The sequence below is a fragment of the Pteropus vampyrus genome, unplaced genomic scaffold (assembly GCF_000151845.1).
Source record: "Pteropus vampyrus isolate Shadow unplaced genomic scaffold, Pvam_2.0 Scaffold306, whole genome shotgun sequence".
NCBI classification, from domain to species: domain Eukaryota; kingdom Metazoa; phylum Chordata; class Mammalia; order Chiroptera; family Pteropodidae; genus Pteropus; species Pteropus vampyrus.
In genome coordinates, this window is record NW_011889087.1 from 2522562 (window position 1) to 2533459 (window position 10898).

At 52.2% G+C, this 10898-nt stretch overlaps 1 protein-coding gene across 5 annotated transcripts; it reads left to right on the forward strand.

The window, feature by feature from the left end:
• The first annotated feature begins 490 nt into the window (after positions 1 to 490).
• On the forward strand, positions 491 to 9024 carry ETV4 (ETS variant 4). 5 transcript variants are annotated; one of them, XM_023521516.1, is made up of 10 exons: positions 491 to 1592; positions 2615 to 2668; positions 3832 to 3955; positions 4429 to 4590; positions 4815 to 5074; positions 6809 to 6883; positions 7033 to 7101; positions 7250 to 7422; positions 7664 to 7765; positions 8146 to 9024. In XM_023521516.1, exons 1-10 carry the CDS (start codon positions 1505 to 1507, stop codon positions 8368 to 8370), a joined length of 1332 nt encoding a protein of 443 aa, XP_023377284.1. In that variant the 5' UTR covers positions 491 to 1504; the 3' UTR covers positions 8371 to 9024. The 5 variants fall into 5 exon arrangements, with proteins under 5 accessions (XP_023377284.1, XP_023377285.1, XP_023377283.1 ...); XM_023521517.1 differs by having other exon boundaries at positions 494 to 1592; positions 3829 to 3955; positions 4447 to 4590; XM_023521515.1 differs by having other exon boundaries at positions 495 to 1592; positions 3829 to 3955.
• The last annotated feature ends 1874 nt before the right edge of the window (positions 9025 to 10898 follow it).

The window sequence follows — 10898 nt, forward strand, 5'->3', positions numbered from 1 at the left end:
TCTGCTCAAACCTTCAGGCCTGAGGTGGGAGGAAAGGCAAGATGACCCCTAGGGCTCTCTAACTCATGTGAACTGGCCTGTGACGCCAGCAGGAGATGCCCCCAGCCCATTATCTCAGTGGAAAGCGGCAGTTAATGAAGCCTCAGAGGGGGCCCACAGTGCGTCAGCCTCCCACATGGTCTGCACCCCCGCCCTCGGGACCCTCCTTGCCTAGGTAGCAGGGAGAGAAATGTTCGCCCTGCTCCCATCACCCCATCCCACCACCTGGTCCAGAGGACACTGCACGGGTGAGCTCTGACCTTTGACCCTTGGGCAGTGAGCAGGTTTTTCCATCCCTCCCTTTATCTAGTGTTTCCCAAAACTACCTGTTCTTAAGGGCCACCAGGGGCACTTGCTAAAAATACAGATGCCTGGGCCCCACCCAGGCCTATAGAATGAGTTTGGGGGCGGGGGTCTGGGAATCCGTGTTTCTAACAAAGCCCCTTGGCTCAGGTTCTTGGCTCAGGCCAGTCGGGAATGATTGCCTTTGTGCCCTAGTTATGCTTCCCATGTGTTTTCGTTTGTGTTTCCCAAGGAATTTCATGTCCTACTGACTTATTTGATCACTTTCGAATTGTTTTATGCTGATGTTTCATAAGTTCTTTAGCTGCTGGTGGCTTCTGATTCTTAAACCCCCTCTGCCCAATCCCTCTGTTAAGAAGTCAAACTATCTATAAACATGTATTTTAGAACACTTGGTACCTCTAATATTTAAAGCAGGTTGATGACGATTCTTCCTACCACAGCCAAAGTATGCCCTTGTGAGATGGGCTTTCCCCACAGGACCTGCCTCTGTTACCTGGTGGTGGAGTGGGAGAGCCCTCGGGGTGAAGGAAGGGCTGGCTGGTTAGGATCCTTCAGTTTCTGGCTCCCACTAGCCTGAGGACAGGGGTCTTTGTCTGTTTATTCAAAGAGTCAACAAATAATACACTGAGTGTTTATTCTGAGCCAGACCCTGGCGGTGGGGAGAGGGATGCTGTGGAATCAGAAGAACAAGACAGATAAAGCCCCTGCCCTCAGCAAGCTTAACTTTCTGGTAGGGAAGATGAACAATAAACATGTCAACATAAATTAATAAGTTCAGGTAGCCATAAGTGCTGGAGAAAAAAATAAAACAGGGGATGCGAGAGAAGGTTGGGAGGGATCACTTTGGTTAGTTGGTCAGAAACGGCCTCTGAGGAGGTGATGAAGTGAGCTAAGACTTCAACAGCCAGAAAAAAAAACAGGCAGGCAAAGGTCTGGAGAGAGGGATCAAGCTGATGAGCTTGAGGACTCAAAAGGAGACCGGAGCTCTAGAGAGTAAAGGGCAAGGAGAGGCAGGTCAGAGAGGTAAGCCCATCATGAGAGGCCAAGGGGAAGAGTTTGGGGTTTGTGCTTTAAGCCAGGGAGAGAAGTGATTCGACTTCTGTTGTGAAAAGATCACTCTGACAGCTACGTGGAGAACAACTGACTACAGGAGGTGAGAATGGAAGTAGGGAGTTCTGACCCGAGGCTGTGCCTGAAATCCAAGGAGAAAACTGTGGAGCCTTTGCTCAGGAGCGAAGCAGTGGAGGGTGGGATGTGTACTTGTACAGGCTAGGACAAGTGAGTGTGTTCTCCAGCCATCTCCTTGGGTCTCTCACCTCTACCAGCCATTCCCAGCTCTGGTCATTTTATCCATCAGCTTCCCCATTGCCCACTCTGAGAACAGTCAGTCTCCTTGGTGTCTACCCTTCCTCTTCCTGCTGTGACCTTTTCATTCTGAGGAGCAAAAGTAGACAAAGTCTCTGGGCTCAGGGAAGGTACTCAGCTATATATACCCACCTGAAGGAGTTGGTGAGACCAGGACAACTAGAAATCAAAGCCCGGATATCCAGGTTGGAGGCCACAGATGAGCGGCTGTTCTATTTTAGTTTTGCTGCCTAATCCCCACACTCAGCTCCGCCCACGCTGGTACCTTGGGAGTAGAGGTCCTCAGACCTCTATGCTTAAGAAGTCCCCCTCTTTCCTAGCTGCACATCAAAGGGATGAGGCATCTGACCTGCCAGCGTCCCCAGCCTCCTCCTCTCCCGCTGTCATCCTCTTTGCACCTCTATTGAACCACCCTCTTTCCTCCATTCCATCTCCTTTCCCAGGCTCTAGATTCCACCTGGGAGGCTGTATAAAATGCAGATTCCTGGGCTCAGCCCAGATCCAGCATCTCCCCCTGTGATTCTAAATCCACAGGATCTCACTCCTCCTAAGGCCTGCCCATCCCAGAGGTGACTCTGCTGTGAGCTTTGAGAGAGCTTTGTAAACACTAAAGGGCAAGGCTGTGTTCACTTCAGAAAAATGGAGGGAATAAAGACAAAGCTTCTAGGAAAAGACTCTGGAATCTGCTCAGACAGGTTCTGGGAGCTTGCAGCCTTCCCCCCAGGGTCTTAATGGAGCCCAGAGATGGAGGGCACTAGGACCTGGGGTGGAGTTGTCTTCAGTCCTAGGAAGGTTGTTTTCTCTTTCTGGCGGGTGCTAGTCTGCAGGGCTGCAATAATGGTGTCTCCCAGGGGCTGCCATCCCGGGCCCCCACCCCAGACTCACCTCTGACCTCTCTCTACAGCTCAGGTACCAGATAGTGATGAGCAGTTTGTTCCTGATTTCCATTCAGAAAACTGTGAGTAGAGGGTCCTGGGTAGAGGGAATGGGGAGTGAGGGAGGGCAGGAAATGAGTCACAGAGATAGAGAATCACAAAAGATTAACTTGTTCTCTCCTAAAGAAAAGGGTAAAGAACAGGGTTCTCACTCTTGGGTTTGAACTCAAAGACCAAAACAGTAACTGGGAGATGCAGACCTTGGTTCAAATCAGGGCTTGCTCCATCCTAGCTGTGTGACTTTGAAACAGACACTCCATCCCTCTGATCCTCCATTTCCTTATTTCTGAAATGAGGGGCTTGATCAGTTCAGCAGGTTCAGTAGGGTCCAGTTCTACCATTCTAAGTTACTTTTATGCAACTTGGGGGCTATTTTGCCCCCCAGGAGACTTGTGACAATGTCTGTAGACATTTTTGGTTGCCACAATTGAAGGTAGATGCTACTAACATCTAGTTGGTAGTGGCCAGGATGCTGCTAAACACCCTACAGTGCCCACAACAAAAAATCTGGCCCAAATGTCAATAGCCAAGGTTGAGAAACCCTGCTTTAATGTCAAATACTTTGCTCTCAGCTGTCTTCACCAATTAAATGAAAGAGGGCACAAATAATTGAAAACAGCAGATAACAGAACAGCGGATTGCAGGCCTTTGACTCTGCTACAGTAAGACAGAATCTCACACTCACCAACCTGGAACCAACTCTTTGCTGCTCAGACTTGTGGCTGGAGTTTTCAGACCCAGCAGGGGCCACAGGAAAGGCCGAGGTTCTTCACAGATAATTAGGAGCATGTGTATAATGTTAGCTGACATGCAAGCAGGCTAATATCCAACCTTAACCAGAAAAAAGATTTTTTTACAGCCTCAAATAAGAAAACATTTCTCTCCCCTGGAATTTTCCAGCACACTCAGGAAAACCACACTCAAAAGGTGTTTTGAGGGGTTTAGGGTTGCATTAAATGTTGAACTTTAGACCATTTCCTTGGTTAATATTGGACATTAGCCTGATGGATAAAACTAGACACAACGTAAAGAACTAAACTGTTCTGGACAGTGTCTGACTACAGATCTCTGAAAACTGAGACTCAGAGAGGGGAAGAGTCCTCAGAGAGCAGAAGGGGTCAGAAGCTCTTACTGCCTCTTCTGTGATACCCTGGTCCTGCTCTGCCTCCCCTCACCCCCACAGTAGCTTTCCACAGCCCCACCACCAGGATCAAGAAGGAACCCCAGAGTCCCCGCACAGACCCGGCCCTGTCCTGCAGCAGGAAGCCACCACTCCCCTACCACCATGGCGAGCAGTGCCTTTATTCCAGGTGAGCCCCAGCCCAGCCCTGGCGAAGGGTAGGCTGCAGGAGGGAGGGAGGCAGCAGAGGTTGGAGTTGCGATGCAAGTTAGACAACAGAAAGGATTTCTGAGCTCCTATAAGGGATATAGTACGGCTCAGGATTTCCTGCATAATCAGGATGAAAAATGCAGCCAGGGGTTCAACGGATGTGTATTAAGGCTGGGGCAGAGTCCATTTCCACCGAAGAAGCCACTGTCCTACCCGACCCAGTGACTCGAGACTGGGTAGAGGTGTTCTCAAGGTTACACCCAGTTTCAGCATTTATGAAAGGAGAAAGAGTTCATTTGGAGCTGAGTTCGGCTCATGCCATACCTTTCCCAGCATCCTCTCTTCTTCTTTCTCCATAATCCCTGTGCCCTCACTTCCCTGGGGATGGATGAAGGGTTCAAAGATGCTCGCCTGGCTTCTCTGCCCCCTCACCCGTCTCCCCCTCAACTCCAGTGCCTATGACCCCCCTAGACAAATCACCATCAAGTCCCCCACCCCTGGTGCCCCCGGACAGTCGCCCCTGCAGCCCTTTCCCCGGGCAGAACAGCGGAGTTTCCTGAGATCCTCCGGCACCTCTCAGCCCCGCCCTGGCCATGGGTACCTCGGGGAGCACAGGTAAGGAGACCCCAGAACCTGTAGGCCCAGGTCTCAGCAGTTTTTCCTCAATCCTGGAGTATTCTCCACCTGCCTTATGAGGCCTGGGGTGGGGGGAGGGAGGGAGGAAGAAATATTGACATACCCCACACTGAAGCCCACTCTGCAAGCTCTGGGAGTGGCAGGCCCTAGGGGCGCTTAATCTAATATTCTCTCCTCTTCCTTCTCCATCCAACCACATCCAGCTCCATCTTCCAGCAGCCCTTGGATGTTTGCCACTCCTTCACATCCTCTCAGGGAGGGGGCCGGGAACCCCCCCCAACCCCCTACCAACACCAGCTGTCGGAGCCCTGCCCACCCTACCCCCAGCAGAGCTTCAAGCAGGAATATCTTGACCCCCTGTATGAACAGCTGGCCATGGGCCAGGGTGGGGTCAATGGGCACAGGTACCCAGGGGCGGGGGTGGTGATCAAACAGGAACAGACTGACTTCGCCTATGACTCAGGTAAGAGATGCTCCTGGGGTGGGGGTGGGGACTTTGGGTGGGCTTACTGGTGGAGTGGCATGTGATCAATCCCAGAATGTCCTCCCACAAATTTTGACCATCCTATCCGTTTACCAATTCATACGTCCAACCCGTTCACTTTTTTCATAGATACAAAAGAATTGTCCTTTTTCAATCCAAAAACTTACATTCAGATAAAAGGTAAATGGGATGTAGGTCCTTGCCCTTAGGTAGCATGTCACTTAATAGGAAAGTTAAGGCATTTCTATCTATTTAGCAGGTGTTAGGATTTTAATTATCTACTGAGAGCAAAATACTGTGCCAGGAGCACGAGTATGTGGAGTTGGAGGATAGAAAGATGAATAGGATGTGTCCTTGTTCCCTGTCCCCACAGAAGCTTAAAAATGCAAAGGGATTTGAATGAAGAGAAACACGAACTTGAAACTAGCCAGGCTCATAGTTCCCAACTGGAACTTCAGAGTTAATATGTGGTTTCCACAACCTGTTCAAGCCTCCAGGTCGGTGGATGATCCACCATCATGGCCAGAGCTGGGTACTAGAAGTAGAGACTGCTGTAAATTCTCGTTCTACCTGGTGTTAACTGGAATAAGATGCACTCAGACATATTCATAAATAGCTGTAGTTCAAAGCCACAAGCACAGAGGGGGGTGGCCAGAAAACCTTGGCTTGTTCCATTGCTACCATCCCCAAACATGAGAAAAATAAATTCAGCGATTAGAGTAGGCTCAGAGCAGGCCAGAGCTTTTGAATTTCCCTTTCCCTGATGCCCAGTCTTTTAGGGGCAGAGGGATGAACCACAAACCCCGAGGCTGCCCGAGTGAGAACCAGAAGGGTGTGCCTCTCCTCAAACCCAGGGCAGAAGCTTGAGCCATGCCTGGCAGTGAGAAGCAGGAAAGAAGAGGGAGACGCTCTTGCCACTGACCTTCAAAGGCTGTAGACCGGAGGGGATCATGTTACATGCCCTTGAACTCCTGCCCCTCCCCCTTCAGCTTCCTCTGAATGGAGTCAGGAATTCCATTCACAAAATGGAGGCATGAATGAGCCCACCCTCCCGCCTCCTCTGAGGTGTCGGGTTTCACCATCTCATTCATAGGTGGGAGTGGAGGGGGTAGGGAGGGTAGGGACTGGATCTTGAACCGGTGGCTTTACACAACCACCTCCAGGTGGAGTGGGGCGGTTTCATTCCTATGGAATGGAGTGGAATGTGCTCTGCTCTCTGACTTAAAAGAACAGCCCAGTGCCCACTGCCTCTTCTCCAGATATAGATACACGCAGTCTCTCCCCACACCCTCCTACCCTCCCTCCCTCACGTGGAACTGGGCAAGGAACCTGACCTGCCGACCGGAGGTTAGCCCATTCCAAGGGAGTCTTAGACATGGACACTGTACCCTTTCCCCGGAGGTTCATCTCTGCCCGTCCCTCCTCCCCCTAAACTCACAGGAAACAGCTGCTCCCTGGAATCCTGGGCCTGGTGGAACAGTTTTGCCCAGACCCAGCTGCTGCCATCCCTGCCCTCTGGCCCAGCCCTTCAACTGAAGGGTTCCAGCCTCACGCCTCTGGGTGAACTTCCCTTGGGACTGGTGGTAGGCAGGCAGCTGGGAACTGAACCAGAATGCAGGCCGGCAGGAAGGTCTTAAACGTGTATGGGAGACCTGCCGCCCCCACTCCCACCCCAGCCACCTATAACATCACCCTTCTTTTTCCAAACCCCAGATGTCCCTGGCTGTGCGTCAATGTACCTTCACACAGAGGGTTTCCCCGGGCCCTCTCCACGTGATGGGACCATTGGTAAGGCAGCCTCCTCCCTGTCAAACCCTCCAAAGTGGAAGAGGGAGTCCTGCTGTGGGGGAGGGTCTCCTGGCCAGGAGTCCCTCTGGACTCTCTGGGTCTCACCAGTGAACCTCCAGAGATGAGTGACCCCCAACTTCCTCCTCAAGGCTATGGCTATGAGAAACCTGTGCAGCCATTCCCAGATGATGTCTGCGTCGTCCCTGAGAAATTTGAAGGTCAGAGAAGTTACTTTTCATAATAGGGTCAGGGTCTTATCCATGCCCTCTGTGTCCTCTCAGGAATCACATGACATTTCATGAGAAAGGGCCTGGAGAGACCCCTGGGAGAGGCACAAACCCTTCTCCTGTTTCCTGTGTTCCCCAGGAGACATCAAACAGGAAGGGGTTGGAGCATTCCGAGAGGGACCGCCCTACCAGCGCCGGGGTGCCTTGCAGCTGTGGCAGTTTCTGGTGGCCCTGCTGGATGACCCAACAAATGCCCACTTCATTGCCTGGACTGGCCGGGGAATGGAGTTCAAACTAATTGAGCCTGAGGAGGTGGGCCTCTCCTCCCGGTAGCTCTGGGGGCTGGAGATGAGAGAAGGTGGGAACCGGTGGGATGTGCCCTCACCATCGCTGCTGCGTTACCTAACCTGCATTCTTGTCAAATCTGGGTCTTAGTTGCAGGACCAGCTTAGCATTTTACACTAAGACTCTCAAGTGCTATTTCTAACTTGCCCCCCATTTTTCCTCTGCTGAGCTAGCATTGCCAACCCCAAACTGTCACCTTTCCCCCCAGGTCGCCAGGCTCTGGGGCATCCAGAAGAACCGGCCGGCCATGAATTATGACAAACTGAGCCGCTCACTCCGATACTATTATGAGAAAGGCATCATGCAGAAGGTCTGGGTTTAAAGGTCCAGGGACAAGAGGGTCGGGGGCAGTGGCTGTGGGAAGGTAATGGGGGCAGGGGGCAGGAGAGCCTTCGCAGAGAGTCTATAGGAGCAGATGATGAACCAGTCAGAAAGGACAAGAAATTGTGGATAATCCCAACATTCCTCTCTCTCAAAAAAGTGCTAAACAGTAACTGACAAGCCCAAAGCACGGAGAGATTGAGATTAGAGGTGAAAGAGAACTGTGAAGAGTGTCGGCTGCTTAGAGGAACCAAGATGGGAGAGAAATGTACCCACACATCTACCTGGACCCAGAGAAGGGCTGTGTTCCCCACCTCTACTCTGACCTGGAGGGAGAACTAGGCCGACCCAGCCCTTCTCTCCCCACAGGTGGCTGGCGAGCGTTACGTGTACAAGTTTGTGTGCGAACCTGAGGCCCTCTTCTCTCTGGCCTTCCCGGACAATCAGCGTCCAGCTCTCAAGGCCGAGTTTGACCGGCCAGTCAGTGAGGAGGACACAGTCCCTTTGTCCCACTTGGATGAGAGCCCTGCCTACCTCCCAGAGCTGACTGGCCCTGCCCAGCCCTTTGGCCCCAAGGGTGGCTATTCCTACTAGCCCACCCCTAGCAGCTGCTCCTTCGCCGCCAGGGTGATGCCCTGTGTACATATAGATGAATTTGGTGTTGGGGAAACCCTCACTCTGAAACCCACAGATGTCTGGAACATCCCCACTGGCCCATCGGTTGCCCTGGTCCAGACTCTGAGCTGCTCACCAGACATGATGGGAAGGAAAAGTGGAGATACCGCAAGTGAAACTCTTGGGGGCTTCACCTCCGGCCTCTTCCCAGGTCCTGCTCAGAGGCCCGTGCCCTACTCCCTCTCCCCCATCACAGAGAACAAGTTTGTTCTGTTCTGGGGCCAGAGGAGCATCCCCACTTCATCCTGGTGGAGAGGGATGCATTGAGCTTCCCAGATCTCCCACTGTGGGGAGACAGAAGCCTAGTTCCTGTACTCCACCTCCAAGTTGTGACCCTGAGGGTCCTGCTTGTCAGTTCTCGGTGCTCTGTGTTTCCCAGGGCCAGGGGAGGTCGGAGGAAGGAATCTGGGGTGGGGGAGGGGTTACTAGTAGAGGAGGGAGGGCTGGGCTCCGGCTCCCAGGGCCCTCTGCTCTGCCTTTGCCTAGGCCTAGGCCTGGGATACCACCTCCACCTCCACCTCCACCTCCACCTCGTCTGCCGGACCCTAATAAAGGCCCCTGCTTCTCCTGTTAGTTTTCCTGTGTCCTCTTTGCTACCGTGAGAGAAGGACTTGGGATTGGAAAGAGCTCAGCCTTGGAGCAGATGACCAGAGTTTGGGGCCTGACCCTGACACTTAATTTCCCATATGGGTTTGGAAAAGATGGTTCACCTCTGACTTTTTCCTCTGAAAAATGAGCCCAGTGATACTGCTGTTTCCTCCTTCCAGGATTATTGTCTAAGGATCCCGAAAAAATGGACACAGGGTACTTTGTAATCTGCCCCGTGACCCCTTGGCCACCTGCGGCATAGTTCCTGCAGCTATCTCCCTGTGTGGGGTGGGGGAGGGGCAGGTAGGGCTACTGAGCTTTGAGGCCTCCTGGGGGCAGGGTTTGTGTGATCACAGTTGCTGCCATGAGCCATGCACGCTACCTACATGTACCCAATTGTGTGTTCTCCCTTCCTGCCATGGCTCCAGGTTGCCATTTCTGCTGAAGTTGGAAACGAGAGTTTGTGTGGAAAGGTCTGGAAAATGGGAAAAGAAAGGCACCCAGGCAAGAGGGTACAGGGATAGGCTGGAACAAGCCCTGGGTCTTGGCCAGTCTAGGAAAAGGACACTAGATCTTTGGGGGAAAGGGGAGTAGGGAACAGTGTAGATTCTCCTAAATCTGGGGGAGACTAGAACCCTGGAGCCAAGTTTTCTGGGGTGGGTGGGAAAGGCAAGGCTGAAAGAGTGGTGACACCTAGAGTGGGTATGGCTGAGCAGTTCTGACAGGGGTAGCTGCGGAGGGAAGAGGACAGAAAGGCAGCCACTGTGCAAACAGCTTCCCAGGAGCCAGGCACTCTCCAGTTTAGTCAGAACCACGGCCATGCCGAGGCTGGGCTGCCCGACCCTCCTTAACGCCTGCCCCACTCCCACCCACAGCCCCTGCCCAGTGCTAATGCTAAGACCCCGAGGCCCTCTCAGAAGGGATGCCCTGTCGACCACTACCCACAAATAAAAAGCAACATTTTTTCCCTAGAAACAGAGAACATCAATGTACTGACTTAAGATTTAGAGCAAGGAAAAGAACATTTTAAAATACAAGGTTTTAAAAATATATATGATTTAATCCCACATAAAAGACAGGCTAGCACAGTGGGAAGAAGGTATAAAAGTTGAGTGCAAATAGGTCCTGAGTATGCACACGAGACAGGGATTTAGATGAGAAGCAGCATCGTGGAAAAGGTCTCCACAGGCTGAGAGACACGGGACCTCTGCCCTCTAAAATGTTCATTAACAAGCAGCCACTCATGGTTCTTCGTTCAAAGACTTAAACTTGGGAGGGCACTGCTCAGAGGATACAGCAAACACCAAAGGAAACTCTCTGGACTAAAGGACAGCGAGCCAAAACCAAATCATGCTCCAGAATGGATGAAGGTGAACCCAGGACCAAGGAGCCTGACCCAGCAGCAGAGTTTACACATGCCCCATGGAGACAGTCGCCCCACATACACAAACAAGCACAGACTCAGCACATGTGCAGGGGCAGGAAACTCCTGAGCGAGGTTCCCGCAGGGGTGCGGTGAACAGTAGACTTTAATGGCCGAGAAGATTCCAGCTCCCCGCGTGAGACCCACATCCTCTCCTGGGCTGTCACTCAATCTCGGGTAATATTGGTTCAGGGAAGAAAAACAAGGGCCCCATTGTGAAGGAGCAGCAGGCAAGTCCTCCTTCTGAATCTGGCTGGAAGACCCCTTCTGAGCAGGCTGGCAAGGCAGCTGGTATGCATTTCCTGATGGGCAGTCCGAAGGTCAGACCCCCAGCCATGTTGTGATAGCAGAGAAGTGACCCCAGCTCCTGGGGGGATGTTCAAGGAACACCCACCAGGCTAGTGTGCTTTATACACTCCTAACCCAGAAAGATGAC

What these genes read in the sequence shown, in the direction of transcription:
- ETV4 (XM_023521515.1), top strand. Translation starts at nt 1,505, where the DNA reads ATGGAAGTAGGGAGTTCTGACCCGAGGCTGTGCCTGAAATCCAAGGAG. An exon ending in TGACTTCGCCTATGACTCAG is followed by an intron (nt 5,075 to 6,808) that starts GTAAGAGATGCT and finishes TCCAAACCCCAG; the next exon opens with ATGTCCCTGGCTGTGCGTCA. An exon ending in AGAAAGGCATCATGCAGAAG is followed by an intron (nt 7,766 to 8,145) that starts GTCTGGGTTTAA and finishes CTCTCCCCACAG; the next exon opens with GTGGCTGGCGAGCGTTACGT.